The 26,946-nt window shown below is 39.0% G+C and overlaps 1 protein-coding gene across 1 annotated transcript; it reads right to left on the reverse strand.

Annotated features, from left to right (window-relative positions):
- Positions 1–24,436: 24,436 nt before the first annotated feature.
- On the reverse strand, positions 24,437–25,878 carry exosc6 (exosome component 6). Its single transcript, XM_028809243.2, has one exon. The coding sequence runs from the start codon at positions 25,810–25,812 to the stop codon at positions 24,994–24,996; it is 819 nt and encodes a 272-aa protein (XP_028665076.2). The 5' UTR covers positions 25,813–25,878; the 3' UTR covers positions 24,437–24,993.
- Positions 25,879–26,946: the final 1,068 nt, after the last annotated feature.

The following is a 26,946-nucleotide window of genomic DNA, read 5'->3' on the forward strand; positions in this document are numbered from 1 at the left end:
AACTTTTGATCTGAGTGCTACTCATACCAAACTCCTTTGGCCATCTGAATGACATGAAAATTAGAACGTGCCCATTTTGTTGAAGTGTATGAGCAAGTGTGCCTTGTAATAAGACATTTAGTTCAGGTTGGTGCCTGCCTTGTATTCCATCTTGTTAGGACAGGCACCAACTCCCTAAAACCTTGAAATAAATAAGGCAGTTTTGAGAAAATGAAGGGATGAATACATGGAAATGTTTATATAGGACAAAGTGTGACAAAATAAAACTGTGGCATATGTAGTTTAAAGTATTTTGCCTATTTCACTTTTACATTTCTATATATTTAAAAAGTATTAATACTTGGTGGCATATAAACTTAATTCACTTTAGTTATATTGGTATATATAAATGATTCTAAGCGATAACAGATGACAGTGTGTTTCATCTTTCTGTGAAGATCTTTCATTACCTATAAATCCATAGATCCATGAGGAGCCGTTCTCTCTGGGTCCAGATGTGATGGTTGGAAGCACTTCATCAGTTGTATTTGAGCTGCACACCATGGCGAAAGCCATCAGTGCTGGACTGTCTTTTGCCTCTTCAGGGCTGCTGCAGGTGACAGTTCTGGAATCTTTCAATTTATCTTTCAGTCTTTCCAGTAACTGCACAAACTGGCAGCTACAGTGCCAGGAGTTATTTTGAAGCAGCAGAGAAGCTACAAGCTTGGGAAGGTCAGGCAGTGTCTTTAGTCTGTTGTGGGATACATCAATGTGCTTCACAGACACAAGAGGTTCAAATGCATCTGTGTTAATAAATACCATGTCATTACTTGACAGATCCAAGTCAGTCAAACTCAGAAGTCCAAAGAATGAACCAGTAGATATATACAGGATGCCATTTGAGCTTAAATTGAGCTTCTGCAGCTGCCACAAATTGTCAAAAGTGTGAGGTGGTAGGTATGAAATAAAATTGAAGGCCAAATTGAGCTTCTGAAGTTGCCACATATCAAAGAACCATGATTTTTTCAGATTGTCCAGTTTGTTGTTGGTCAAGGTAAAGTCAGTAAGGTTTTTAAGCCCTGTGAAAGATGATGCCTCCACTCCACAACTTGTTAACTGGTTGCTGCTAAGATCCAGAAATTGGAATCTTTCAGAATCTCTCATTAGAAAAGTGTGGTTTTTCAGAGATGAAATAGGAAATTCAGTTATAGACAAGACATTCAAGTTGGAAAAGTTTTGAAAGGCTTCACTCGGAATGTGACTTGCCGTTCCTTTGCGTAATAATACCTTCTCGGTCTGGGTTGGTAAGGCAGCTAAAACTGAAATGTAAAGGAGCCATTAATGAAGTGGACATAGTCAATGAAGGGCATTTCATCATCATTATTATAAAAATTACAATAATCAATGCTAGCATCTAACTGCTGCAAAAAATTCAAGGAGTATGATGCATTATCCAAACATATCATACATCTACTCATGGGACATTGCAAAGTACTTATCCATTCATTGGTGTCTGTAAAATGTGTTTCTAAACTGCAACAATGGGAGCCTTTGCACTAATAATAAAGTGTGAAACTGTGAATTATAGTCTGCTGACATGACTGGCTCCTATAGTTTCGCTTGCAGCTGGCTATGCAGTTTTTAAGTACATAAGATACTGAACTAGACTCTAGTACTGTGCTTTTTATTTTAGCTTTAGTCATAAATATTATTAATTGTATGTTTTCAGTTTTGGAACATACTAAAAAAAGTTTTATTTGGTTTGAATTTCCCACCCTATAATTATTAAACAGTTGAGTGAATGGCTCTCCTCCATTCTGAAAAAGGAACCAGAGTCTATTCTGGCAGCTCTGGTGTTAGGGTCAAACAGAAACTAACTTGATCATAAGATGCACTCATGCACCAACCCAGACTGATTTATTATCTTCAGTTAGCATCAGGTTTTTGTACTGTGGAAGAAAATCCATATAAGCATGGAGACAATATGCAAATTGCACATAGAAATCACGCCAGCCAGGAATTAAACTGGGAGGTGGCCACACTATCAACTGTGCCACCATACTTCCTCTAAAAAGAAATAAAATTTAAACAGAAATTTTTAAAAAGATTGGAAATGTTTCATTTTCATTACAGAACAAATGCAGAGACAAATCATGTACATCTGGTATGCACTTCAGGAGCAGCAGTAGCATTCGTTGACCATAAAAGCAGACCCAGCATATTGAAGACAGTTAATTGCCAAAAGAGTTATCAACAATGGTCTTTATTTAAAGCTTTTGATTACATACAAGGTGGTTCAACTAAGGATCACCAAACCCTCTCTTCCTTTCCTGAACCCTGCACATGACAAGCTTCCAGTGTACTGTATAACAGACATAAAAACATTTACTGGAGTGATATTTTCAAGATCTGAATACCCACAACCACCACCCTCACTTCAAAATACTCCACACTTGACTTACCTTCCTCCAGAGATGAGATGTGTGTGCATTCTGCTAGGCCAGTGGAGCAAAACTTGCAGTTTGTTGGACATGACAGTACCAAGTCACCAAACAAGACCAGGAAGAGGATGGCATTAAGGAGTACGCCTGTTAAGAAAAGACACAAGTTCAGACTTACACACGTTTGTTAAACCCTTGTCTGTTTTACCACTGCCACACATGGAGAAGTGTGTTCTTATAATTCACAGTGTTTTACAGTGTTTCTATTCATTTTCAAGCCCACTAAAATTCAATTTGGGATCACTGTAGGAGCGAAGCCTAACCTGGGGCATATGAACCAAAGCAGGAGAAATATAACAGTGAGATAAACCTGAACATTAATAACAGACACTTGGGACGGTCTCAGAAAGGCGTCAGGTCCTGATGTAGAAGAAAGAGTGATACATAGAGTGAGTTTTTCCAATATTTAAGAATTTCAGTACTACAGAAAGAGAGGCACATTGGTTATTGCAGCTATCACAAAGCTTTAGAGATGAGAACTCAAATCTTAGCTCAGTGATTAGCTGTGGAGCTTACACAACTCTGCTCAAACCAGTGACTATGCTGAAGTTTTCACCAGACATTGAAGTCTCACAAAGATGTGTAGGTTAGACTAACTGATGACCATAAAATCTGTGAGGTATGAATGAGAGTGTTTGTGTGCTTCACTGTGGTCTGTGGTGCACTGGTGTCTAGTTCAGAGTTTGTCCATGGCTTGTGGTTGATGATGTTACGCTAGGCAATCTTGCTTTGGACTTAATGGCTTAAGAGAATATATGGACTGAAATAGGTATCTAGACTGTTGATATGTTATAGAACCTAAACCTATAAAATGACGATACACCCATCCATTTTCTGAACTGTATTTTTCCCATGGCATGATGCTGTGTTTACCGATACTGTTTCACTGCTCTAAAGTTCCAAGTTGAAACTCTTAATCGGACATTATTCATGTAGTCTAGTTTATCACCCATTTCCCACAAATGCAAGTTAGGTTAATTCATGACTCTAAGCTTTGCCCCTTGGAAGTGATTGTGGGTACATGAGTGCTCCCTCTGATGGACTGATACCATGTGTAGGGTTGGTCTCGGCTTTGTGCCAGATGCCGCAGACATAGGGTCCAGTCCTTAAAACCTTGAACTTAACAAAGCCAGACTGATAATAAATTGATTTTTTCCCATACAAATCAGCAGAGAGATATAGCCTGTCCCAGCAGCACTGGGTAAAAATGGAGGTCAATCGATAGTCATAATTGTTCATAAGCACTCTCTAATTAACATAACCTTTACACATTTGTGAAGTGGAAAGAGGCCAGATATTGACACAAACGATCACAGCTGGAAACTGAACCCAGTTTCCTTGAATTTTACGAATGCAATAACCAGTATACCACCCTGACAAAGGTATTGAAAAAACATTACAGAACTGCAGATAGACAGGAATAATTAAACACAGTTAGAGTCATTCCATGTATCTTAGTCAATTTATGCAATTTGAAAACCAATTAGTTATTCCAAAAATCAGTTTTCCAAACTGGTTACTAGAATGATAGGAAGCTGGTGATCACAGTGCACAATCATACCTGAATTTCATGCATTTTAAATACCTTAATACTCATTTAGAGTTATATTATGCTTCCCAGCACTGGAACAAAGTGTTCCTCATTAATTAAAACAATAACTGTTACATTTGGATTGTTTAGGTTGTTTTGATTTCCTAACTGGTTATCACATAATTTGAAAATAGCCAATTTTATCCTCTGTTCCACTGCGTTCTTTGTGATACACAGAGTCAAAAAGCATAAAAACACAAGTTCAAGTCATCATTGAGAGATACCCTATGCCATATTTTAATTATTCTAAATGAGGATGACTAACTTTAACTTATGTTACAGAAACATTTATAAAAACTGACCAGTAATAAATCAGGGCTTACTGGATTCTCCACAAAGCTCCATCATTAACAATCTTGCCTTTACTTGACTGACTGACTGATTAGAGAGAAGAGAGACTAAGAGAGACCTACCATTCTTGTCATACTCCATTTTGAAGTCTGGATGCTCACACGACAACATCCAAGTCTGATCTGGAGGCATCTCTGTGTCTCCAGCTGTCTCCATGCCATCCAAGCTGTTTTCTCCCCTGATCAACCATGCACAGACCATTGGCTTTGCAAGCCCATACAGGAAAGTTTGGGATACTGACGTGAGTTTTACCTACCATTTGAAATTCATTTGATAGTTGGGTTACATTAAATGTGGTATAAATGCTAGTTCCTCTTCAGTATGCAGAAAAGACTTGGGGAAAGAAATGAACAGGCATGGATATAGCAGAAAACAAACAACAACAAAAGATCTATCAAAGAGGTTTTCTGGACTGTTCAAGTTGTATGCAGAACTTTAAAACTGGGCTAATCATGAAAGGTGCTACATAAACTGAGTGGACATGCCATTTGATTGAGAATGCTTGCTACAGTATATACAGGAAAGCTATTTTATAAATGGCACATAGGTAGTGCTGCTGCAAGGAAATGGGATGGGAATTAGTTGGCTATTAATAATGTTATGCAAAAAAGAAACCTGCATTCATGGCAAAGGTCACAATTTGGGAAAGCTGGATCTGGTTTTTTTAGTAAATAATTGGGTATAAGTACGTTGTAAAATATATTAAAAATGTATAAGCATAAAGAAGCATAATGGTGGCTGAATTATTATGACCTATTTTGAAAAGGTAACACCATCTGAGGGAACTATATAATGTGTTTTGTAAACATGTTTCCCTTTTGCTTTCTGAATTTAACATTCTTGTACAACTGATGAACTGTCAGCAGTCAATACATTCATTGTGGAATTAGTTTGCAGAGTTCCTAAACATACTTGTAGTAACATGCATTAGGGATCCGAGGCAGTGCGAGATTTTAGTGGTAAAAACAGTGCAAAGCTGTGGAGAGTTTAATGGGGAGACTGGCTGATCACATACACAATCTGCTCAGTCAGTTTTCTCAGTGACACAACGTGGGAAGTAAGTGAAAGCACCTGCACACACAAATTATAAAGAACCTGACTAGGACAGAGAAAAGGGGAATTGATATCTGCATGGAAAGAAAAACTAGCGGGCGGCACGGTGGCGCAGTGGGCAGCGCTGCTGCCTCGCAGTTCGGAGACCTGGGGACCTGGGTTCGCTTCCCGGGTCCTCCCTGCGTGGAGTTTTCATGTTCTCCCCGTGTCTGCGTGGGTTTCCTCCAGGCGCTCCGGTTTCCTCCCACAGTCCAAAGACATGCAGGTTAGGTGGATTGGTGATTCTAAATTGTCCCTTGTGTGTGCTTGGTGTGTGGGTGTGTTTGTGTGTGTGTCCTGCAGTGGGTTGGCACCCTGCCCAGGAATGGTTCCCTGCCTTGTGCCCTGTGTTGGCTGGGATTGGCTCCAGCAGACCCCCGTGACCCTGTGTTCGGATTCAGCGGGTTGGAAAATGGATGGATGGATGGAAGAAAAACTAGCTAAGAATGGGAAATTAAAAGAGGTAGGATCGGTCGATTGGGTCCACCTAGTTAAGTGTGAGAACTTACCTGGAGAGCAGAAAGGGCATTTTATGTCTGGCTGATTGTTACAGGACGGAGCAGGACTAAAGACTGTGAGACTGATTGAGTTACTGTAGGAGCAAGGAGGTCGAGTGTGCTGCAGATTCTTTAAAGAACAGGACAGGACGAGATGTTGCTGATAGAACCCATGGCACATGCTGCCAATATTGAAGTGGCAGAGATGGACAAAGGGAGAAATTAGGCAGAAACAGAGGGAAGTTGCTAGGGACTTCGCCTGCCTTTGGCTGAGGAGGGTTGCTGAGGACTTCTCTGGGCTTCCCATTCATGGTTGCTGTGTTTGTGGGGAATCTTTTGTACAATAGTTAGATGGAAGATTGCTTTTAGTTTTAAATCTATTTATTTATTGATTTTTAACCCCTACAAAGAGTAACCCATTTTATTGGATTATTTGTTTACTTAGGAAATTGCAATGCACATTAATTATTTATTGGACAATGTTTTGCTTATTTCTGAATAAAAAACATAATGCACTGTTTTGTACCAATCTTGCTTGTTTGTGTTGTGGACGAAAAAGGCACACTGAAAAGCAGACAGATAATATTTTTTCTCAATTCTCTTGTTTATTCATTCGGAGTCGCAGTAAGTAGAGATTCAAAAGAGTATAACTTATTGCCGCAAAGCTCAATTGAACCCTGATCAAAAACCAGGAGGGGTTTTTTATACTTCAGCATCTCATGATTAATAAGACAGAAAGAACATCCTTATCAAAACAGTAAAGTTAAACAATATGTCTGTTGAGCTAAGCATTATCTGTGTTTTCAAAGCTAAGCACAGGAGAGACGCCTTTGCATAAACTACATGTACTTTCTGCAGCCTTGTGACCTTGTCCCTGAAACATTCACTCTGAGAAAGGGAAAACAAGAAACAGCTTACATTTTATTCATGTGGACACTATTTCTCCTGAACCCTGGAATAACATATTTTTGTTAGTTCATAAGCCAAAGCGTCTCTCACTGGCAAGTTACAAAATAGTTATTATAAAAATTCTAATTTACTAAACACACAAAATACATGGTGCTGAGGAGAACATTCTTCTTCTACAGTGTCCTCATTGGACTAGTCCATCCCTCTCATGACGATCGATGACACGGGTTCCACAAGGTGCCAAGGCTGTGGGCAAACCAGGCACCACAGTACTTCTATCCATTTTGGTGTACCATTTTTACCAAAACTGTGTTGATGAGAGCTGGTGGCCTTCCCAGTAGGAATTAGCCCTAGACAGGACATCAGTCTGTAGCAATGTATGGAAAAGCCAAGGTACAAAGAGAAAAAACACTCAGAAATGGATGCATGTGCAAACCCCAAACGGCCAGGGATTGAACTCGGTTCCCTGGATATAGGAGGCAGACTGCTACTCTATTCTACCTTCTGTTTTGATTCAAAATAAAATGAAACATTTAAAATTGAACTGTCCATCTAATGATATATACTAAGAATTTTTAGATGCCCCAGAAAAACATTTATTCAAGTGATTTTATCCTCTTTGGACCTTCTAGCGTTAAGTTTTATGTATCCTCATCAATCCATTCAAATATTCATTTGCTGAAACTAAATTTTGCACTGAAGATTTCCTCAGAGTTGGAGACCATCAACATGGCTACAACAGTGGAACCAACCCTGGATGGGATGCCACTTCATCACAGGGCTTACTTATATTCTCTTCAGATTTTAAGTCATTCATATTATTGTATCTAAGTGAATGTTCTTTTCTTCTTATCTCACTGGCTATTGTTTCTTTCTTTTTATTATTATTTTTTGTTATCCAATGGTAATGTACATAGCCAAATAAATATTCCATTCAGAGATATACTGGCATATGGCAAAATACCCCACACAAAAACAAACAGAACATCGAAAAGCCATGTAACTAGGCCAGGAATAAAAAGTAAGGTCCTAGTAGCTATGAAGCAGCAGCAATAATGGATGCACCATCATGCTGCTCTCACATTTAAAGTGTTAGCACATATTTTTCAATTAAAAATCAATACATTTATTTTTAATGTTCAAGATGTCTCCAAGAAAACGCAGAAACAGATGTGTGGGTTGGGAAAGTTAATTCTATGTGATTTTGATTTGTATCCCATTTTATATGTTGTTATTCCATTGTCTTTGTCTTCTAAAACAAATTTAATCACAAACAACAGTTCAGTGTCTGCCATAGTGGTACAGTTTCTAGCATTGCTTACAGCTTTAAGTACCTGGACTCAATTACTATATGAAGTCATAATCTATATGAAGTATTATTGTTCTACCAGCATGTCTTTGTTCATTCCAAACGCTGAATTACCAATGCTAAATTGGCTCAGTGTGAACATATATCCTCCCTGTGATGTACTGGTGTCTAGTGTAAAGTTGTTTCCTCTCTTGTGTTCCAAGATGGCTCTGATTCATGGCCCTGTAACAAATGAAGTGGGATCAGAAAATGGAAGGATTGATAGCCGGACAAAGAAACACATCCTTTTATTTTCTCAACACCTTTTTTTATTGCATCTGCATGGTTGTGTGTCAACTGTCATGTCAGTCATTTTCCAACCCGCTGCATCCTAAATATTAATTGTAAATTTTCCACCCTGCATCTTATAACTGTAAAGGACAGTGTGTTTGGGAAACTGATCTATGATTCCAGCAAGACACAGGAGGCAAAATGTTTAACAAGCAGGAACACAGTAGACTTGTTTTAGCTTGTTGAGCAGTGAAAAAATGTCTCCACTCTGAAATGTGGTTAATAATTACTATGAAGTGTTGTATAGTTACTGCCACTATTTAATGTCCCAAAAGTTGCTTCTTGAAAACAAAAAATCAAACAGCCTGCTACCTCAGCAAAGATTTTGACAGTTTGTTTAAAAACTCTAATTTACTTAAAAATTCTTCCAATAATATATAAAGAAACAATACCTTGCACATATGACAATACTACTACTACTACTCCTCAGTTTGGCAGGTACCAAGACACTCTGAACTCACAAGTCCAGTCAGTAGTATTTGAGAAGTCTGTGACCTTTTCCAAACTAACCTGTTCTATTAGAATATCTCCATGTGAAATCATTTCCTTATAAAAATACATTTGATTCATCTACACAACCTGCTATTTCTACAACTGCTTAGTACTTATAAAAACTATTTTCTTCTAACTATATTATAATAAAATTATTTAGGAGTCAGGAATCAGCCTTGGGTATTCTGACCTATATACATCTAAGCAACACCATAAGAAAAGCAATGTAGGCCTATTAACTGAAAAGAATTTTCAGAAAAAAGCATACAAGAAATAAATTAATAAATTGAAATAACTGCTTCCAAAACTAAAAAATATTAATATGATGGATGTGCTTGAATATTTTAAACAAAAGATCAATGATTAGTTTTGGTGTAAATCTAATGCCATCTGAATATAGCTCTCTTTTGTACAGTACAATACAATACAATTTATTTTTGTATAGCCCAAAATCACACAAGAAGAGCCGCAATTGGCTTTAACAGGCCCTGCCTCTTGACAGCCCCCCAGCCTTGACTCTCTAAGAAGACAAGGAAAAACCACCAAAAAAACCCTTGTAGGGAAAAAAATGGAAGAAACCTTGGGAAGGCAGTTCAAAGAGAGACCCCTTTCCAGGTAGGTTTGGTTTGCAGTGGGTGTCAAAAAAAGGGGGTCAATACAATACAATACACAGAACAGAACAAATCCTCAATACAGTATAAAAATAAAAATATTTTTATACAGAGCAGAATTTAACAGCAGATAATATCACATAATATGATTTGGAATTGTTTAGAGTCCTGGAGACCTCAGCCATCAAGCTGCCTCCCCCTTTTGGCCATTCCACAGCTGAGACAGCGCATCTTGAGATCTTAATGTGCGCTCTAGTTTGTAAGTCATGATAAGTTCAGACAAGTAAGGCTTTGATCTTAAGGCTTTACATGTTAAAATGCGGATTTTGAAATCTGCCCTAAACTTAAATGGGAGCCAGTGTAAGTATTTAAGAACTGGAGTTATGTGTTTGTATTTTCTTGTTCTTGTAATAACTCTCGCAGCAGCATTTTGGATCAACAGGAGGCTGTATAAAGAACAATTTGAACATCCAGTGAACACCGCATTGCAATAATCAATCTAAATAGAAATAAATGCATGAATTAATTCCTCAGAATCCTGTTTATTTAGAAAGCGCCTTAATTTCCCAACATTTTTAAGATGGAAGAAACATGATTTGGACAACTTTGTAATATGCGCTTTAAATGACATGCTAGAGTCAAAGTGGCGCAGTGGTAGCGCTGCTGCCTCACAGTTAGGAGACCCGGGTTCGCTTCCCAGGTCCACCCTGCGTGGAGTTTGCATGTTCTCCCCGTGTCTGCGTGGGTTTCCTCCGGGCGCTCCGGTTTCCTCCCACAGTCCAAAGACATGCAGGTTAGGTGGATTGGTGATTCTAAATTGGCCCTAGTGTGTGCTTGGTGTGTGGGTGTGTTTGTGTGTGTCCTGCAGTGGGTTGGCACCCTGCCCGGGATTGGTTCCCTGCCTTGTGCCCTGTGTTGGCTGGGATTGGCTCCAGCAGACCCCCGTGACCCTGTGTTCGGATTCAGCGGGTTGGAAAACGGATGGATGGATAGAGTCAAAGATAACTCCTAGATGGCGGGCTGATTCAGTAAAATTAGTCATTCCCTCCAATAATTAACATCTCTGTTTTATCTGTATTTAAAAATAGGTATTTCTCTTCCATCTATTCATTTATTTCACTAACACAACTAATTAAAGACAACATTGGAGAAACTTCATTTGATCTAAATGAAAAGTATAACTGGGTGTCATCTGCATCTGAGTGAAAATTAACATTATGTTTCCTAAAGATAGATCCCAGTGGAAGCATGTAAAGTGAACGGGACACAATATTTCAGTTCTGTGTATAATGATGGAGTACTGTCAGTACATTTCTGTACATATTGGAATTGATTTGATAAATAAGAACTAAACCAAGCGAGCACAGTGCCTGTAAGCCCAACATCATTTTCTAGCCTGTGCAGTAAAATAGAATTGTCAATGGTGTCAAATGCTGCACTTAAGTCTAACAACATAATTACAGTGGAGTTTCCTTCATCAGAGGATATCAGAATGTCATTTACAACCCGTGTTAGTGCCGTTTCTGTACTATGACCAGTGCAGAAACCAGACTGGAATTTCTCAAATAAATTGTAATGCATAAGGTGTGACTGAAGCTGATTGGTGACTATTTTTTCTAGTATTTTAGAGAGAAAGGGTACATTTGAAATAGGCCTATAATTATTAAGTATGTGTAGGTCTAGGTCTGACTTTTTAAGTAATGGTTTAATGACTGACACTTTTAATGCATCAGGTACTGTGCCATGCAGTAATGAACTATTAATCATTTTAAGAATAGGGGCTGCAAGAACATCCATTGCACTTTTTACTAGTTTTATTGGCACTGGATCTAGGGAACAAGTAGTGGGTTTCATTTTAGAAATTAAAGTTAAGACTTCCTGCTCAGTTACAGGATTAAAATTACTAAAGTGCTGAATGTAATGTGAGACAGGGTCTGCTAAGCTAGTATGTGGTTTTTACTGTGTTGGTGAGATCTGGGATCTTATATTTTTTATTTTCTCATTGAAGAATTTCAAAAATTCTGTACTGCTAATATCTGTTGGTATTTTACACTGTAGATCTGAAATCCCATTTGTTAATTTAGCCACTGTTCTAAACAGTACCTGAGGATTTTTATTATTGCTATCTATTATTGTAGAATAGTATTCTGAGCGAGCTTTAAAGAGAGCTTTTTTATATTTCTAACACTCTATGCCCATGCAATTTGAAAGACATGTAGCTTTGTTGTTTTCCATCTGCGCTCCAGTTTTCGACACTCTAATTTAAGAGCTCGAGTGTTTTCATTAAACCAGGGAGACTTTCTATGTGCTTTGATCACTTTTGTTTTAAGGGGAGCCACTGTGTCCAGAGCATCTCTCAAGGTCACATTATAATGTGATGTTAACTGATCTAAATGGTTTTCCAGAATTGCACTCAACTTACTCAAAGTATCTATACATTTTGAAGCAGAATTACAATCTAGATGTTGCACTGTCTTTGTTTTAATCTGTGAGTGCGTTGGCAAGGGCAGGACTAAATCAAATGTAAGTAAGTAGTGATCAGAAATAATTTAATGGAGTAATATTTAAATTTTGAATTTCAACTTTGTAAGTTATAATTAAATCTAATATGTGGTTATGATTATGAGTTGGACCTTTGACAATCTGACAAAATCCTACTGAATTTAACAAATAAGTAAAACATTTGCTAAAAATGTCAGTTTCCACACTGTACTGAGGCTAAGCTCTGCCTTTAGCAAACTAAAAAACTGAAGGGCACCTTCTGCCATGAAAAAGACACAGAGAGGAAAAGAGGTGACTACTTGGAAATTAAATGACAACTTGTTCAAGCCTTCGGGTCTTCATATCCCTCAAGATTATCATTTTCACCTCCTAGAATTTTCAAAACAAACCACTTATTCCTTGGTACCCCAGGGAAACAAGGGCCCACACTTTGAGAAGTACTCAAACTTAAATAGAAAGCCACTCAGTTACAAGGAACAGGTGTCCATGCGGAGTCAAGCTAGGACAATTTCCACACATCTTTTTTCAAACCCACTTTATCCATGTTAGGTAGAAGAGACAAGAGCTTATCTCAGCACCATTGGCTACAAGGCAGAATCTACGTCATTAATTTTGTACAGTATCATTCATGCACTCACATGCTGAGGCATTTTAATGTCACCAATTGCAATAGCACACGTGCCTTTTGGATGTGGAAGGAAAACACATGCAGTGAATATTCTATCTTCATGCAGATTATGGCAAGGCTGATAACTGAATTTCATTCCAGCAAAACAAATTTAAAGCTGTGGGATTCAAATAATGCATATCTCACTTCATCGAACCTTGCACTTTTCATAACCGTTGACTATTAATGGAATCTCATTTATTTGTCCCAACAGCACTGTTTATTGAGATCTCATTTTTTGCTTAAACAAAGAATAATCCCAAGCCTATAATCAAAAGATGAATAAACTGTATGTTTAATTGTTTTTAATAAAACACTGGAGATGGGAAGTCTCAAAGTCCCATACCACAGGATGAACGTAAAAACAAAAGTATCACCACTTAGAGAAGCAGGGAAATAAAACCAATAATGTTCATGTACACACCCCTGGGTTTCCCTATAGAGTAAAGCATCAGTCATGTCAAGCTGAGCTACCTACACTAAATAGCATCTCAGCATTCACAAGATGATGCAAGCTAAATATTATAATGACTTATACACATGTATAATGCAAAAAAATTTAAAAACAGCAAGTCAAAATGGGATTCAATGCTCAAAATCAAACACCAGCAAGTGCATATACCACAAAAATGAGGAAAATGAACTCAACAAAAAGAATCACTCTGTTCTGATGCACTTTTTCATACCTGCAAGGGCACTAGGTGGGTGAATGTCTTATCATGAAACTGTCCACAAAAAGACACTATACTAGCATTCTAGGTTCTTTTTTTATTGGTGAACAAGAAGAAATGTACTTGTACTGTACCTGAGCTTATTAAACTTCTTTTACATGTACACTCAGCAATACTCACAAATGGATACCTCAATAATAGTTGCACTCTGCTGGGATCAACTCACAGTCTGCTTCCAGTTTTCTACCACTTAAAGAACTGAACAAGGATGTCTCCCTATTGTCCTACAGGACCTGAGTTAGACAGAAACATCTCACTTGATTGCAAGTGTCAGCAAACTACAAGATGGTTTCAGTGAAGTAAGCTGGTTTACAGAGTAACCAGGCATATCAAACACAAGGAGGTATAATAGATGCAAACATACAAATTCAATGGTTTAAATCAAAGTCCATACAGCAAGCTTTGCATCAGTTGGCCCACTTTGCGCTGCTTTTTTTCTCTAAATATTTGTATTCATTTGGGTGCATTTTCATTTGGTAGGTATGCTTATCAAATACTGTTACTTTCATCTCTGGACAGCATGATGGTTCTTTGCCTCTTCAAAACCGTCTTTCTCATATCTCATAGCCCATTTCTCTCTCTTTCATTGATGTAAAATAATGTGGCATCAAGTGCTTCCAAAACCTTTCTTTGATGTAACAGCCCTAAATGAGGCACAATCCTTCTGGAAAAGTACTGGTAAACAGCCTAAAGTTACATCAGCTAAAATTAGCCAAATGATCGTTTGTCAATGGTCTTGTTACTTGGCAGAGAGAGCACTTTAATCATTACCAAATAGTCAAATTCAATAACATGTTAACTAAAACAGTTATAAGTATTTAATGTTTATCCTCTTAAAAACCTATGCCACTATTTTATCTTAAGATTCAAGCTCAAACATTCTAGTAACTCTGACATTAAATAAGTGGATGTGTAAGGATGCTTTTTGGTATTTGTATATTTCTCATCATTCTCAGAGTGCTTTTTTTCTCTGGAAAACACGAGTCATCCCAGCCAGATTAAACTCAAGATTTTGTCCTAGAAGTGCTACTTTTATAACTTTCTCATGTAAAATCTGCATCTTTGCAAAACAGTTCTATATTCCTATATTAACACGTCATCCAAATTAAATATTACAAGTCTTATTTAACAAATTATAAAATTCACTGTTTAAAAACCCAACAGAGTGGAGTTTGAAATTGCAGTCAGGGACAAAGGAAAAGAGAGGCATAGCACAACAAAGAAGACTTACCCCTCTGAGTGAGAACACAAAAGCTAGAAAAAGAACAGACAGATAAGGTAAGGTATATGCCTTGTCTAGGATGTGCAGAAGTGTATTGAGCAAATTTTAAAATTGGAAGAAATCTTTGTAAAGAATTTCCTCATTATTTGTTGCACTAAGCAACAATGAAGCATTAAAATATTTGACTTCCACACTTAAGAAAATTTGAAAGTTGTATCTTATCTATGCCAGACTTGCACCAAGTCCTAGATTGGCTCCTGTCTTGCAACTGACACTAGCAGAATGGGCTCCATAATCCTGGACTCTAAACTGGGGTAAACAGGTGTGATAAAGGATGAATGAATTTATAAAAGAAAAAGACGATGAAATTCTGCCTTGGGCCCATTAATGCTAGTGTAAGGCAGGCACTCATATGGAAGAAGATCTGACCCCTTGCAAACTTTGTGTGATCATAGAGTCCAGGGTCAAAGCAATACCCACCAAGAGAGTAGCAAACCAAAGTATGTCAATGGAAGAAAAACTTTAAATAAAATACACCAAGTCCCAGATGGAATTCTGGGGGTGAAACAGAGCAGGTATCATACCCCTTGTAGTCCTGGACCAATCCAACAGATGCAGAAGAATTCAGGCTTAGCTGTTACATACCCCATTTGAAATGTTATGGTGTACCAGCTTTCTGGAGATCTATGACAAAACCAACACCAAACTATTACTCAAGTTGGTGCAGGAAAATAAACTTTAGGTGGTTTGATTGCCCCCCAGCAGTCTTGGATGCACAAGTCTATCCGTTCTGACGCCAATACTAACTTGCTATATGACCCTGAGTGAGTTACTGTATGTAACCTGTCAGCTCTAACAATTCAGCTATATTAAAAGTTTTACTTCATTATTTACAAAAAGTACCATGGCACTATATTTAATATGAAAAGGTACCATACATGATTCAGGCCTTTTTAAATTATTCATATAACATGCATTTTCACTTACAAGCCCAGCACATTACCCATTATATAAATACTCCCTCATTTATTTCAAAGCTTACTTAATTCAGATTCTAATCGAAGAGGGCCAGAGTCTATCCCGCATCATCAGGCATAACGCAGTAGATTTAAAATTAAGCACAAAATTAACTGTAATAAACACAAACATGAAATTAAACACAAAAACACAACATGAAATGTGTTAAATAAAATTAGTGAAATAAATGTATGACTATATAGTAATGTGGCTAACAATTTGGATTCCTACACATGAGGTTGATGGTGGAAGTTTAACAAATACCTTATTGTATGACTCCAAGTGAGTCATTTAATCTGACAGCGCTGAAGGTGCAGAAATACAGAAATACAGTGGTGTGAAAAACTATTTGCCCCCTTCCTGATTTCTTATTCTTTTGCATGTTTGTCACACAAAATGTTTCTGATCATCAAACACATTTAACCATTAGTCAAATATAACACAAGTAAACACAAAATGCAGTTTTTAAATGATGGTGTTTATTATTTAGGGAGAAAAAAAATCCAAACCTACATGGCCCTGTGTGAAAAAGTAATTGCCCCCTTGTTAAAAAATAACCCAACTGTGGTGTATCACACCTGAGTTCAATTTCCATAGCCACCCCCAGGCCTGATTACTGCCACACCTGTTTCAATCAAGAAATCACTTAAATAGGAGCTGCCTGACACAGAGAAGTAGACCAAAAGCACCTCAAAAGCTAGACATCATGCCAAGATCCAAAGAAATTCAGGAACAAATGAGAACAGAAGTAATTGAGATCTATCAGTCTGGTAAAGGTTATAAAGCCATTTCTAAAGCTTTGGGACTCCAGCGAACCACAGTGAGAGCCATTATCCACAAATGGCAAAAACATGGAACAGTGGTGAACCTTCCCAGGAGTGGCCGGCCGACCAAAATTACCCCAAGAGCGCAGAGACGACTCATCCGAGAGGTCACAAAAGACCCCAGGACAACGTCTAAAGAACTGCAGGCCTCACTTGCCTCAGTTAAGGTCAGTGTTCATGACTCCACCATAAGAAAGAGACTGTGCAAAAACGGCCTGCATGGCAGATTTCCAAGACGCAAACCACTGTTAAGTGAAAAGAACATTAGGGCTCGTCTCAATTTTGCTAAGAAACATCTCAATGATTGCCAAGACTTTTGGGAAAATACCTTGTGGACTGATGAGACAAAAGTTGAACTTTTTGGAAGGCAAATGTCCCGTTACATCTGGCGTAAAAGGAACACAGCATTTCAGAAAAAGAACATCATACCAACAGTAAAATATGGTGGTGGTAGTGTGATGGTCTGGGGTTGTTTTGCTGCTTCAGGACCTGGAAGGCTTGCTGTGATAGATGGAACCATGAATTCTACTGTCTACCAAAAAATCCTGAAGGAGAATGTCCGGCCATCTGTTCGTCAACTCAAGCTGAAGCGATCTTGGGTGCTGCAACAGGACAATGACCCAAAACACACCAGCAAATCCACCTCTGAATGGCTGAAGAAAAACAAAATGAAGACTTTGGAGTGGCCTAGTCAAAGTCCTGACCTGAATCCAATTGAGATGCTATGGCATGACCTTAAAAAGGCGGTTCATGCTAGAAAACCCTCAAATAAAGCTGAATTACAACAATTTTGCAAAGATGAGTGGGCCAAAATTCCTCCAGAGCGCTGTAAAAGACTCATTGCAAGGTATCGCAAACGCTTGATTGCAGTTATTGCTGCTAAGGGTGGCCCAACCAGTTATTAGGTTCAGGGGGCAATTACTTTTTCACACAGGGCCATGTAGGTTTGGATTTTTTTTTCTCCCTAAATAATAAAAACCACCATTTACAAACTGCATTTTGTGTTTACTTGTGTTATATTTGACTAATGGTTAAATGTGTTTGATGATCAGAAACATTTTGTGTGACAAACATGCAAAAGAATAAGAAATCAGGAAGGGGGCAAATAGTTTTTCACACCACTGTACCTGTACGTCAGTATGGGATGGACAAATCCCTGAATGATATGATAATATAAAAAAAATAATAACAAGAAAGCTAATGGGTGACCAACACAACTTTGGTGCGAACCTCAGACAGTACATTTCACACACACTGTAAGCACAAAAAAAAGTTAGATCTATATATTTGAATTGAAACAATGAGAATTAAATAACATAAAGTATAACAACAAACAATAGAACTAATTATTCCCTTGACCATTACCAAAACGCATTAGTGTTCATTGTGGAAATGAGCTAGATACTTAAAAACCATTATTAGTTTTGCTTAAAAATTTACACTAACTTCACAAATGTAACATCCATTTGTCCATTTTCTAAGCTGCTTTGGCAGTTCAGAGTCACTGGATACTGGTGCTTATCTTGGTGGCATTTGATGCAAATCCATCAGAGGGCACACACAAACACACCCACAACAGAGATAGATAGATAGATAGATAGATAGATAGATAGATAGATAGATAGATAGATAGATAGATAGATACTTTATTAATCCCAATGGGAAATTCACATTCTTCAGCAGCAGCATACTGATACAATAAATAATATTAAATTAAAGAATGATAATAATACAGGTGAAAAAAACAGACAATAACTATGTATAATGTTAAATATTAACGTTTACCCCCCCTGGTGGAATTAAAGAGTCGCATAGTTTGGGGGAGGAACGATCTCCTCAATCTGTCTGTGGAGCAGGACAGTGACAGCAGTCTGTCGCTAAAGCTGCTCTTCTGTCTGGAGATGACATTATTTAGTGGATGCAGTGGATTCTCCATAATTGATAGGAGCCTGCTGAGCGCCCTTCGCTCTGCCACAGATGTTAAACTGTCCAGCTCCATGCCAACAATAGAGCCTGCCTTCCTCACCAGTTTGTCCAGGCGTGAGGCGTCTTTCCTCTTAATGCTGCCTCCCCAGCACACCACTGCGTAAAAGAGGGCGCTCGCCACAACTGTTTGATAGAACATCTGCAGCATCTTATTGCAGATGTTGAAGGAAGCCAGCCTTCTAAGGAAGTATAACCGGCTTTGTCCTTTCTTGCACAGCGCATCAGTATTGGCAGTCCAGTCTAATTTATCATCCAGCTGCACTCCCAGATATTTATAGGTCTGCACCATCTGCACACAGTCACCTTTGATGATCACTGGGTCTATGAGGGGTCTGGGCCTCCTAAAATCCACCACCAGCTCCTTGGTTTTGCTGGTGTTCAGGTGTAGGTGGTTTGAGTCGGACCATTTAACAAAGTCATTGATTAGGTCCCTATACTCCTCCTCCAGCCCATTCCTGATACAGCCCACGATAGCAGTGTCATCAGCGAACTTTTGCACATGGCAGGACTCCGAGTTGTATTGGAAGTCCGATGTATATAGGCTGAACAGGACCGGAGAAAGTACAGTCCCTTGTGGCGCTCCTGTGTTGCTGACCACAATGTCAGACGTGCAGTTCCCAAGACGCACTTACTGAGGTCTGTCTTTAAGATAGTCCACGATCCATGCCACTAGGTATGAATCTAATCCCATCTCTGTCAGCTTGTCCCTAAGGAGCAGAGGTTGGATTGTGTTGAAGGCGCTAGAGAAGTCTAGAAACATAATTCTTACAGCACCACTGCCTCTGTCCAAGTGAGAGAGGGATCGGTGTAGCATATAGATGATGGCATCTTCCGCTCCCACCCTCTCCTGATATGCAAACTGCAGAGGGTCAAGGGCGTGTTGAACCTGTGGCCTAAGGTGGTGAAGCAGCAGCCTCTCCATGGTCTTCATCACATGTGATGTCAGAGCAACAGGCCGAAAGTCATTCAGCAGACCAGATTAGAACTGCCAATTGACTTAACATGCAGGTAGGTCTCTGGAACATTTGTGAGAAACCCACACAAACAGGAAGAAAACATGCAAAAACTCCACAAAGGCATTACCTGAACTAGGATTTGAACCTAGAACCCTAGAGCTGAGAGGGAATCTGTAAACTCCTGAACAGAGATTTGAACCCAGTAACTGTGAGGGAGGTGGCAGCACCAACCACTGCACAAAAGTACCATCATAAATCACAGGCTGATTGTGCTAAATGCAGTAATACAAATCTATCTATAAGCAACGCTGACATTAGCAAAACAGACTGCATTCAGTTAACTTGCTAGACGCTACCCTGTACAGTAAGTACTGTCTTTTTCTTTCCTTAAACATTCACTTATGCAAAATAAAAAAATTATATATATTTATATACGCACATATTCAGTCAAAAGATACAGCAATATATACAAAGAATCCTTACATGCTTTGATAACCGCGAACAATTCATTCAAGTCCTTCAGCTCACTGACAGCTCAGAAGCTGCTGCCGACACGGTCTTCCCGCCTAAAAAGATAGGGCGACTCGCCGGACAGCGCTGAATTCAGCAAATGACCAGCAGAGGTCGCCAAAAAACTGCAATAGAAAATCACGAGCGGCGCCTAGATAAACACCCATTGTAGTGCACGTCATCATTTTACAAAACACTGAACACAAGCCGCTCTCATATTTCTGACGTTACATTCTTTATCATGAAAAAATTTGCCATTTGCAAGAAAATGTGCCCCAAATCCCCACAACACTGCTGATTCTTCCAACAATATTTATGTAGCTCAGGATGCTTTACCATTGTCAAAGAGAAAGATACAAAAAAATATAAAATTAGGTAAGACATTCCAAGTGAACACTCTCAAAAACCAGTAAAAGACCCGTCACAACCGTAATGGTGGTAGATGGCGACCCTTCTGTTCTCAACGAGGCATGCAAATAATGTTTGGAAAAGTAGATGGCTAGTTTATACTCATATAGGAATGACGGAGGCTGGTGAATGAAGTAGGTGCAACAGCTTTTTAAATGCAATTTGTGCTCATCGAATCAACAGTACGCCAGGCATAGAGTGAAGCCAAATTGAAGTAAATTTTAAATTTATTTAAACTCAGAAGGGAAGCACAGTAAGTTTACGATTGTCTTAAAAAATATTTGAATTCTGTACAATCAACAAAACTGTGATTGTGAAACTGTCGCCCAACACAACAGCCTCTCTAATATGCTGCATACCATATCAGAATTGCAGGATATTACTGCAGAATAAGGTCTTTTACAAGACTGTTTGAACTAAGAAGCCTACAAGATGCTGCAAGTCAGCAGTACCACTCAGTTTATTATTTATTTATTTACATTATAATTATAAATAGTATGATAATATATCATATAGTTTATTACATTAATATTATTTTCCCGACAGCTACATCCAAGGTGACATATAAAATCTGAGATAAGGTACAATTGGTTGCATTTCTTTTGTTTTTTTCAATTGGAGCGCAGGCAGGCCACACAGTGTCAGTAGTGGGATCTGAACCCACAAAATCAGAGTTTAAAGTCAAAAAGGGTTAACCACTACGCCACACTGCACACACTTTGTACATGAACCACCTGCCAATGAGATTGACAATAGTTGAGTAGTTTGAAAACAGCAATAATGTAAATTCACCATCATAAGTTAACCTCCTCTTAGTTTTTCCAGGCAGCCACTGGAGTTTGAAAGACCCCCTCATGTCTGGGTGGGTTTTCTCCACACTCTAAAGACATACAGGTTAGGTAAGGTTTCCACTCTTAGTTGGCCTAGAGTGAGTGAGTTTGCAGGTGTCCACTGCAGGGTTGGCTCCTGCCGTGTCCTCAATGCTGCCAGGACAGGGTCCAAACCTCCGTAAAACTGTAATAGTAAAAGCTAGTTTGGGGGGTGTGGAACAAGATGAACGAAACTCTTCATGTAATACTTCTGTTTTAATTAGAACCTAGAGAAAAGTGACCACACAGAATCAATAAAAATCTGACAGCAACCAATTACATTTTTATTGTCAGATAGATAGATAGATAGATAGATAGATAGATAGATAGATAGATAGATAGATAGAGATAGATAGATAGCAAGCACTATGATTGACATTGAAATATGCTCTATAATAGATAAGACAAAGAAATACACTGACAGACGGATGTGGAAGGCACTATATAATAGACAGACTGATAGATACATAGATCGTATTACAAGTCCATTCCAAACATTCATGTTACTCTGAGGGAGGCTTGTTTTTGATTTTAGCTCTGTAAGTTTCCTTTATTTCATTCAGCTTTTCCTTCAACCATTTGCCATTGCCATTTTGTTACCAAATTTGGATGCTCTCCTCTTCTCATTCAAGAGACTTTTAAGCTTAGTAATCCACAGCTTGTTGTATGGCTTGAAAGCACACAATGGTATCACGTGGAAGTGAACATAAAATTAATATGTTAATTATCTAAAATAGTATTAGTGGGTCTCAACCAAAGATCTTATAAAAGGTCATATGTTAAGTTTGCATTGCTGCACAATAACTTGTGATATCAACCTGAACTTCGAGAGAATTTGTAACTGACCAAACATAACACTACAAAGTTGCACGCTACTTGCACATAAGCTATGCAGCATGTGAAAATAATGTAAATACAGATTACATAGTAACATTGTACACAAAAAATTGTAATTATATGAACATTACAACTGAGCCCTTCAAGGTGTAAAACTGATTGTGGTGGTCCATTTTCAAACAGATTTATACAAGAATACTCAGTTTGCTCAATACATGAACAATGGCCATTTGAATGCATATTACATATTAAACTTTACAGAGCCCCCAAAGTTATGAAGTAACCTCCAGTACACAGTGTACGGCGAATGTGTTGATTCCAAAACAGAAGCAACACATCCATCCATGGATTGTCCGTTCGGTAGGGAGTCAGAGTCTATGCCGCATCAGTACCCATTGTTCTATAAATCCATCTACTGAACCAATTGTTTTATCTGTAAGGGAGAGATGGAAAGACTGTTTATCCCAACAAAAGCTGAACACTATATTTGATAAGATGTCAGGTCATACTCACAGAAGCAATTTATAATTGCTAATTAATGTGACAACATGCATTAGGATTACAGGAAAAAACAGGAGGTAATGGAGCACATCAATGGACACTGCGAAAAATGCAAACACAGATGACCTCAAGGCCAGGTAAGCAATCCAAAAACATGTAAAGCAGCAATGTTGCCTACTGTGCTCAAGTACTTTGGTATAATCCAAGTCTCTTTTCATTGCTTTGTTCTTATTGATCCCATGGCTTTGTACCAGATACCTGTAATGGACACATACATCATGGTATCCACCAAAAGACAGTGGATAGCTTTTAAAAATGCAAACCTCAAAGATGAATATAATTAACCCTTCAGGATAAAGGACTCAATGGCCTAAAAAAATTTAGACTTTGGTCATAATGTATATATTACATTAAAGTGGCATGTTTGTTTCTGAAACTTCTTGCACAGAGGCGTTTTCAAATTTTCTGTAAATTATGCTTCAGGCAGCAGTTAAGGGAAAGCTTTGTGATAAACTAGATCAGACAGACAGACACAGACAGATAATTTGACCCCAGAGAGGGTAAATAAAAAACATTTTTATATTACAACAAACCATTTTCTGAATATACACTAGCTAGGATAACTAAAAAGAAAGAAAACTTCTGACTTGGCACTTAAGAGCCGCAGAAAGGCATTATACAGAAATATTGCCAAAGGTCTAAAGGAGCCCCCATAGCATTTCTTGACACACTTCCACTGAATGATTTGTTGGCCGAAAGTCCTCAGTGTTAGTGCGTCAGAGAGAGGATGTGCAGCATTGTTCAGAATGGCACTTGTTTTTGTTTGCATTCTCCAGCAGGTTATGAGTGTATTCCATAACTGAGCCTGCCTTTTTAATACACTTGCTGATTTGGTTGAACTCTCTTGAACTGATGTCACCAGCCCAGCACTACACAGCACAGAAAACTGCACTGCCCATCACAGAGTTATAGAAGATGTGCAGGACATCACTTCCCACATTAAAGGAACACAGTCTCCTAAGAAAAATGAGGCTGTCCTTTCCTTTCTTACAACAATTCCTCTGTGTTACAAGACTAGTCCAGTCTGTTAGTGATGTGGACCCCCAAGTACTTGCAGCACCTGCACATTCACACCTGTACATGCTCTTTCATGCAGAAAAAGTCAATAACTACTTTCTTGGTTTCATTGATGTTAAGTTGCAAACTATTTTCAACACTAAACTATCCTCTAAATCATCCCCCTTATCAGTACACCCCATAAGTACATGGAGTGATGAGGGAAGTTGGGAGCATGCACTGATACATCACTGGCCGCATCCACCACACAACGAACCACCTCAGGAAAGAATCATCAAAAATGTTCAGAAAGTAATATGACCCAGTGTTATATTCATAGTCTAAGGTGTACACAATGAACAGATAAGCAGAAAGGCCTGTTCCTAGTAGGGCTCCAGTGTTGCTCACGTCCACATCAGACACACAGTCCTTAAGCCTCACAAATTGTGGCTGACCCAACGGATAAAAATTACTAACCAAAATGACCAATTATCTACCAACTTTGAGAAAGTACTTGTTCTATTATCCTGACAACAACCAGCCCTAGATTAGATGCCTGTCTTTCACTGGACAGGCATTCTCCCATCCTGGGCTAATTGAGAGGCACTAAGACAACCCATCATTTGAGTAAATGGAGTTCATCTTTGGTTGCTGCTCAACTATAAATATTTTGTTACCATGTTCAGAATTAAAAGCTCCACATGCTTACGTTTGCAATATGTGTTTATTATTATCAAGCTGTTTCACAGAAAATGTAGCACTTTATAAAACAATAGCATTGTTTTGTAAAAATGAAAGTCCCATTTTAGAAAAACTGTTATACATTATTCGCTTAAAAACAAGCATCCTGCATAGATGCGACCAGTAGCATCTAGTGGCCTTCAGTTTTTGTTTTTTCGCTCACGTTACGGATTCTGCACACATTTAGCAGTAATGTACAAGGAATCTGGACCCAGAATCCTCATTAAAACTTTAACCTGCATGTTTGACATACCGACTTTTACGGCACATACATAATGAAATGGTTAAGTCCTCCAAATTAACAGTTTAATATAATAAGAGACAACAAAACATATTCAAAACCATTTGTATCATAAAACAAACCCGAAAACAGAAGAGAGACACGTGCGCTGCTAGGACTTTACATTTTCTGGGTTGCCGAATGAATTGTTTTGCTTCCAGATGCCGTCGGTATTTAATTGCGAGTTCTTGGTTTGCCAAAGCACAATAATGGATCCGTCGATTTCATCCGTCAGGTGGTGGATTCTTCTTTTTGACAGCTGTCAGCAGGCACCTCTGAGCCACGGAGTAGATGCGCTGGCATCCTTCAATGCACGCAGCCACCGCCTCCACGAGGGGCTGCTGCTCCAAGTCCCCACTGCACAGTAATCCAGAAACCTGATTTAATGATGGCAGAAGCGCGACCATCATACCTCCTCGGTTCTCGGTAGATTCGGTAGCCGGCTCCTGCGTTTCTTCGGCGAATGTTGGGTCGAGTAAATAGTCGCTGCCTTCTTGTCGAAGCGAACAGCCAAGCACCAGGTCGTACATCTCGATCCCTGCGTCGGCCAGCGCGAGCGACGCGCAAGTGACTGCGTGAGCCAAAGCCGAGCCATCGTTCTCCAAAACGAGAACACTGACATCGATCTGGGAACGCGGGTACCTGTGCAGGCAGAGCCCAGGCTGCAGGCTCCCCAGCAGGGCCAGGCTCAGATCCTTCTCCTGCGTACTCTGGATCCAGCCGCATCTCTTCGCGCAGGAAAAGGGGGCGAAGCGGAAGGTGCAAACCAGCCTCCCAAATTTCATATCGGTCTCATCCTTCCTCTCGGTCTCCCGTGGGCCATATACGGAACAAATCACTTTTGTCTTCCCTGATTCGATGTAGGCCGAGCCCTTGGCTTGACTAACCAGTCCACAACGAGCGAATATCGGCCGCACATCTACTTGCCCCTTTCGCCTGCCGTCTTCCCGTTCATCTGGCGGAGACTGCTGTTCTTGTTCCACAAAAAGCCATGGGCTTTGCGACTCCTCCGGCCCTCGCAATCGTTTCGTATCCACCGGCATGGCAAGAAGTTACCACTCAGCGCAAGCGTGATGATCAACGTGAATCGTAATGTGGAAAAAGAGCTGCTCTTAGTATACGCTTTTAACTTTCTTACTGCCATCTACTGTACGGGAGAGGTAATGGGTATCGCTCGTCTATTTTCCGAACCAAGTACAGTATTGATGTAAATAACGAATGTATTCAAATACCATACAATTTTCTAAGCCCGCTTAATCCAGAGCAGGGCTCTCAGGAACGATCTCGTGGACAGGGCAACAGTCCATCTGGGTGTACACACATACATGAACACACCACAGGCACACACTCACACTAGGTCCAATTCAGAATTACCAAGTCACCTAACCTGCACGTCTTTGGACTGTGGGAGGAAACCCAGGAAGACAGGGGGAGACCATGCAAGGCTAAACGTAGGGAGAACCCTAGACTCAAACCCTGATCTCTTTAATGCAAGGAAGCAGTGCAATCACTGCACCACCATGCAACTCTACATTGACCATATTTTCTGAAATTCAAAATATGAACAGTACAATAAATATAGACATTGCCAATAACTAATAATTTTGTTAATCTCTTCATTTACCTTGCAAAATTCTCTATTCATAAAATTAGATTTACATTTATTTGCCTAGCAGATGCTTTTATCCAAAGCAATTAACAAACAGGTCAACATAATCAAGCAAACATGAGTCTGGAAACTGTTTGAGAACAGTGCTATTGGACAAGGATACAAAAATCAATCACCTCAAGTAAAGAACTCTGAACAAAATACAAGCTAGTTACAATTTCTAGGATACAAAGCCTAACAGCTACAGTTAGATGGAAATTCACGAAACAAGAGTCTTCAAATGCTTCTTAAACACATTGAGCAAGTCAGAGTTTCGAATTGAAGTGTGCAGCTCCTTCTGACAGCCAGAACCTACACATCAAAAGATTTTAAATTGATATTTGATTACCATCCTTACAACTCCATAAAGTTTAATTATGACTATGGACCTATTACAAGCTGATATGCTTGACATATCTCATTTTTAGTGGACATTTTTAAATTTGGATTTAATTTCACATTAGATGTGAATTTTTTAGATGTTTATTTTTTGCACTAGCACCCTTCAAATTCTAGTTATGCCACTGCA

This window comes from Erpetoichthys calabaricus, chromosome 9 (assembly GCF_900747795.2).
Source record: "Erpetoichthys calabaricus chromosome 9, fErpCal1.3, whole genome shotgun sequence".
Taxonomy (NCBI): Eukaryota; Metazoa; Chordata; class Cladistia; order Polypteriformes; family Polypteridae; genus Erpetoichthys; species Erpetoichthys calabaricus.

Coding starts and splice junctions, on each gene's coding strand:
- exosc6 (XM_028809243.2), bottom strand. CDS start 25,812: ATGCCGGTGGATACGAAACGATTGCGAGGGCCGGAGGAGTCGCAAAGC.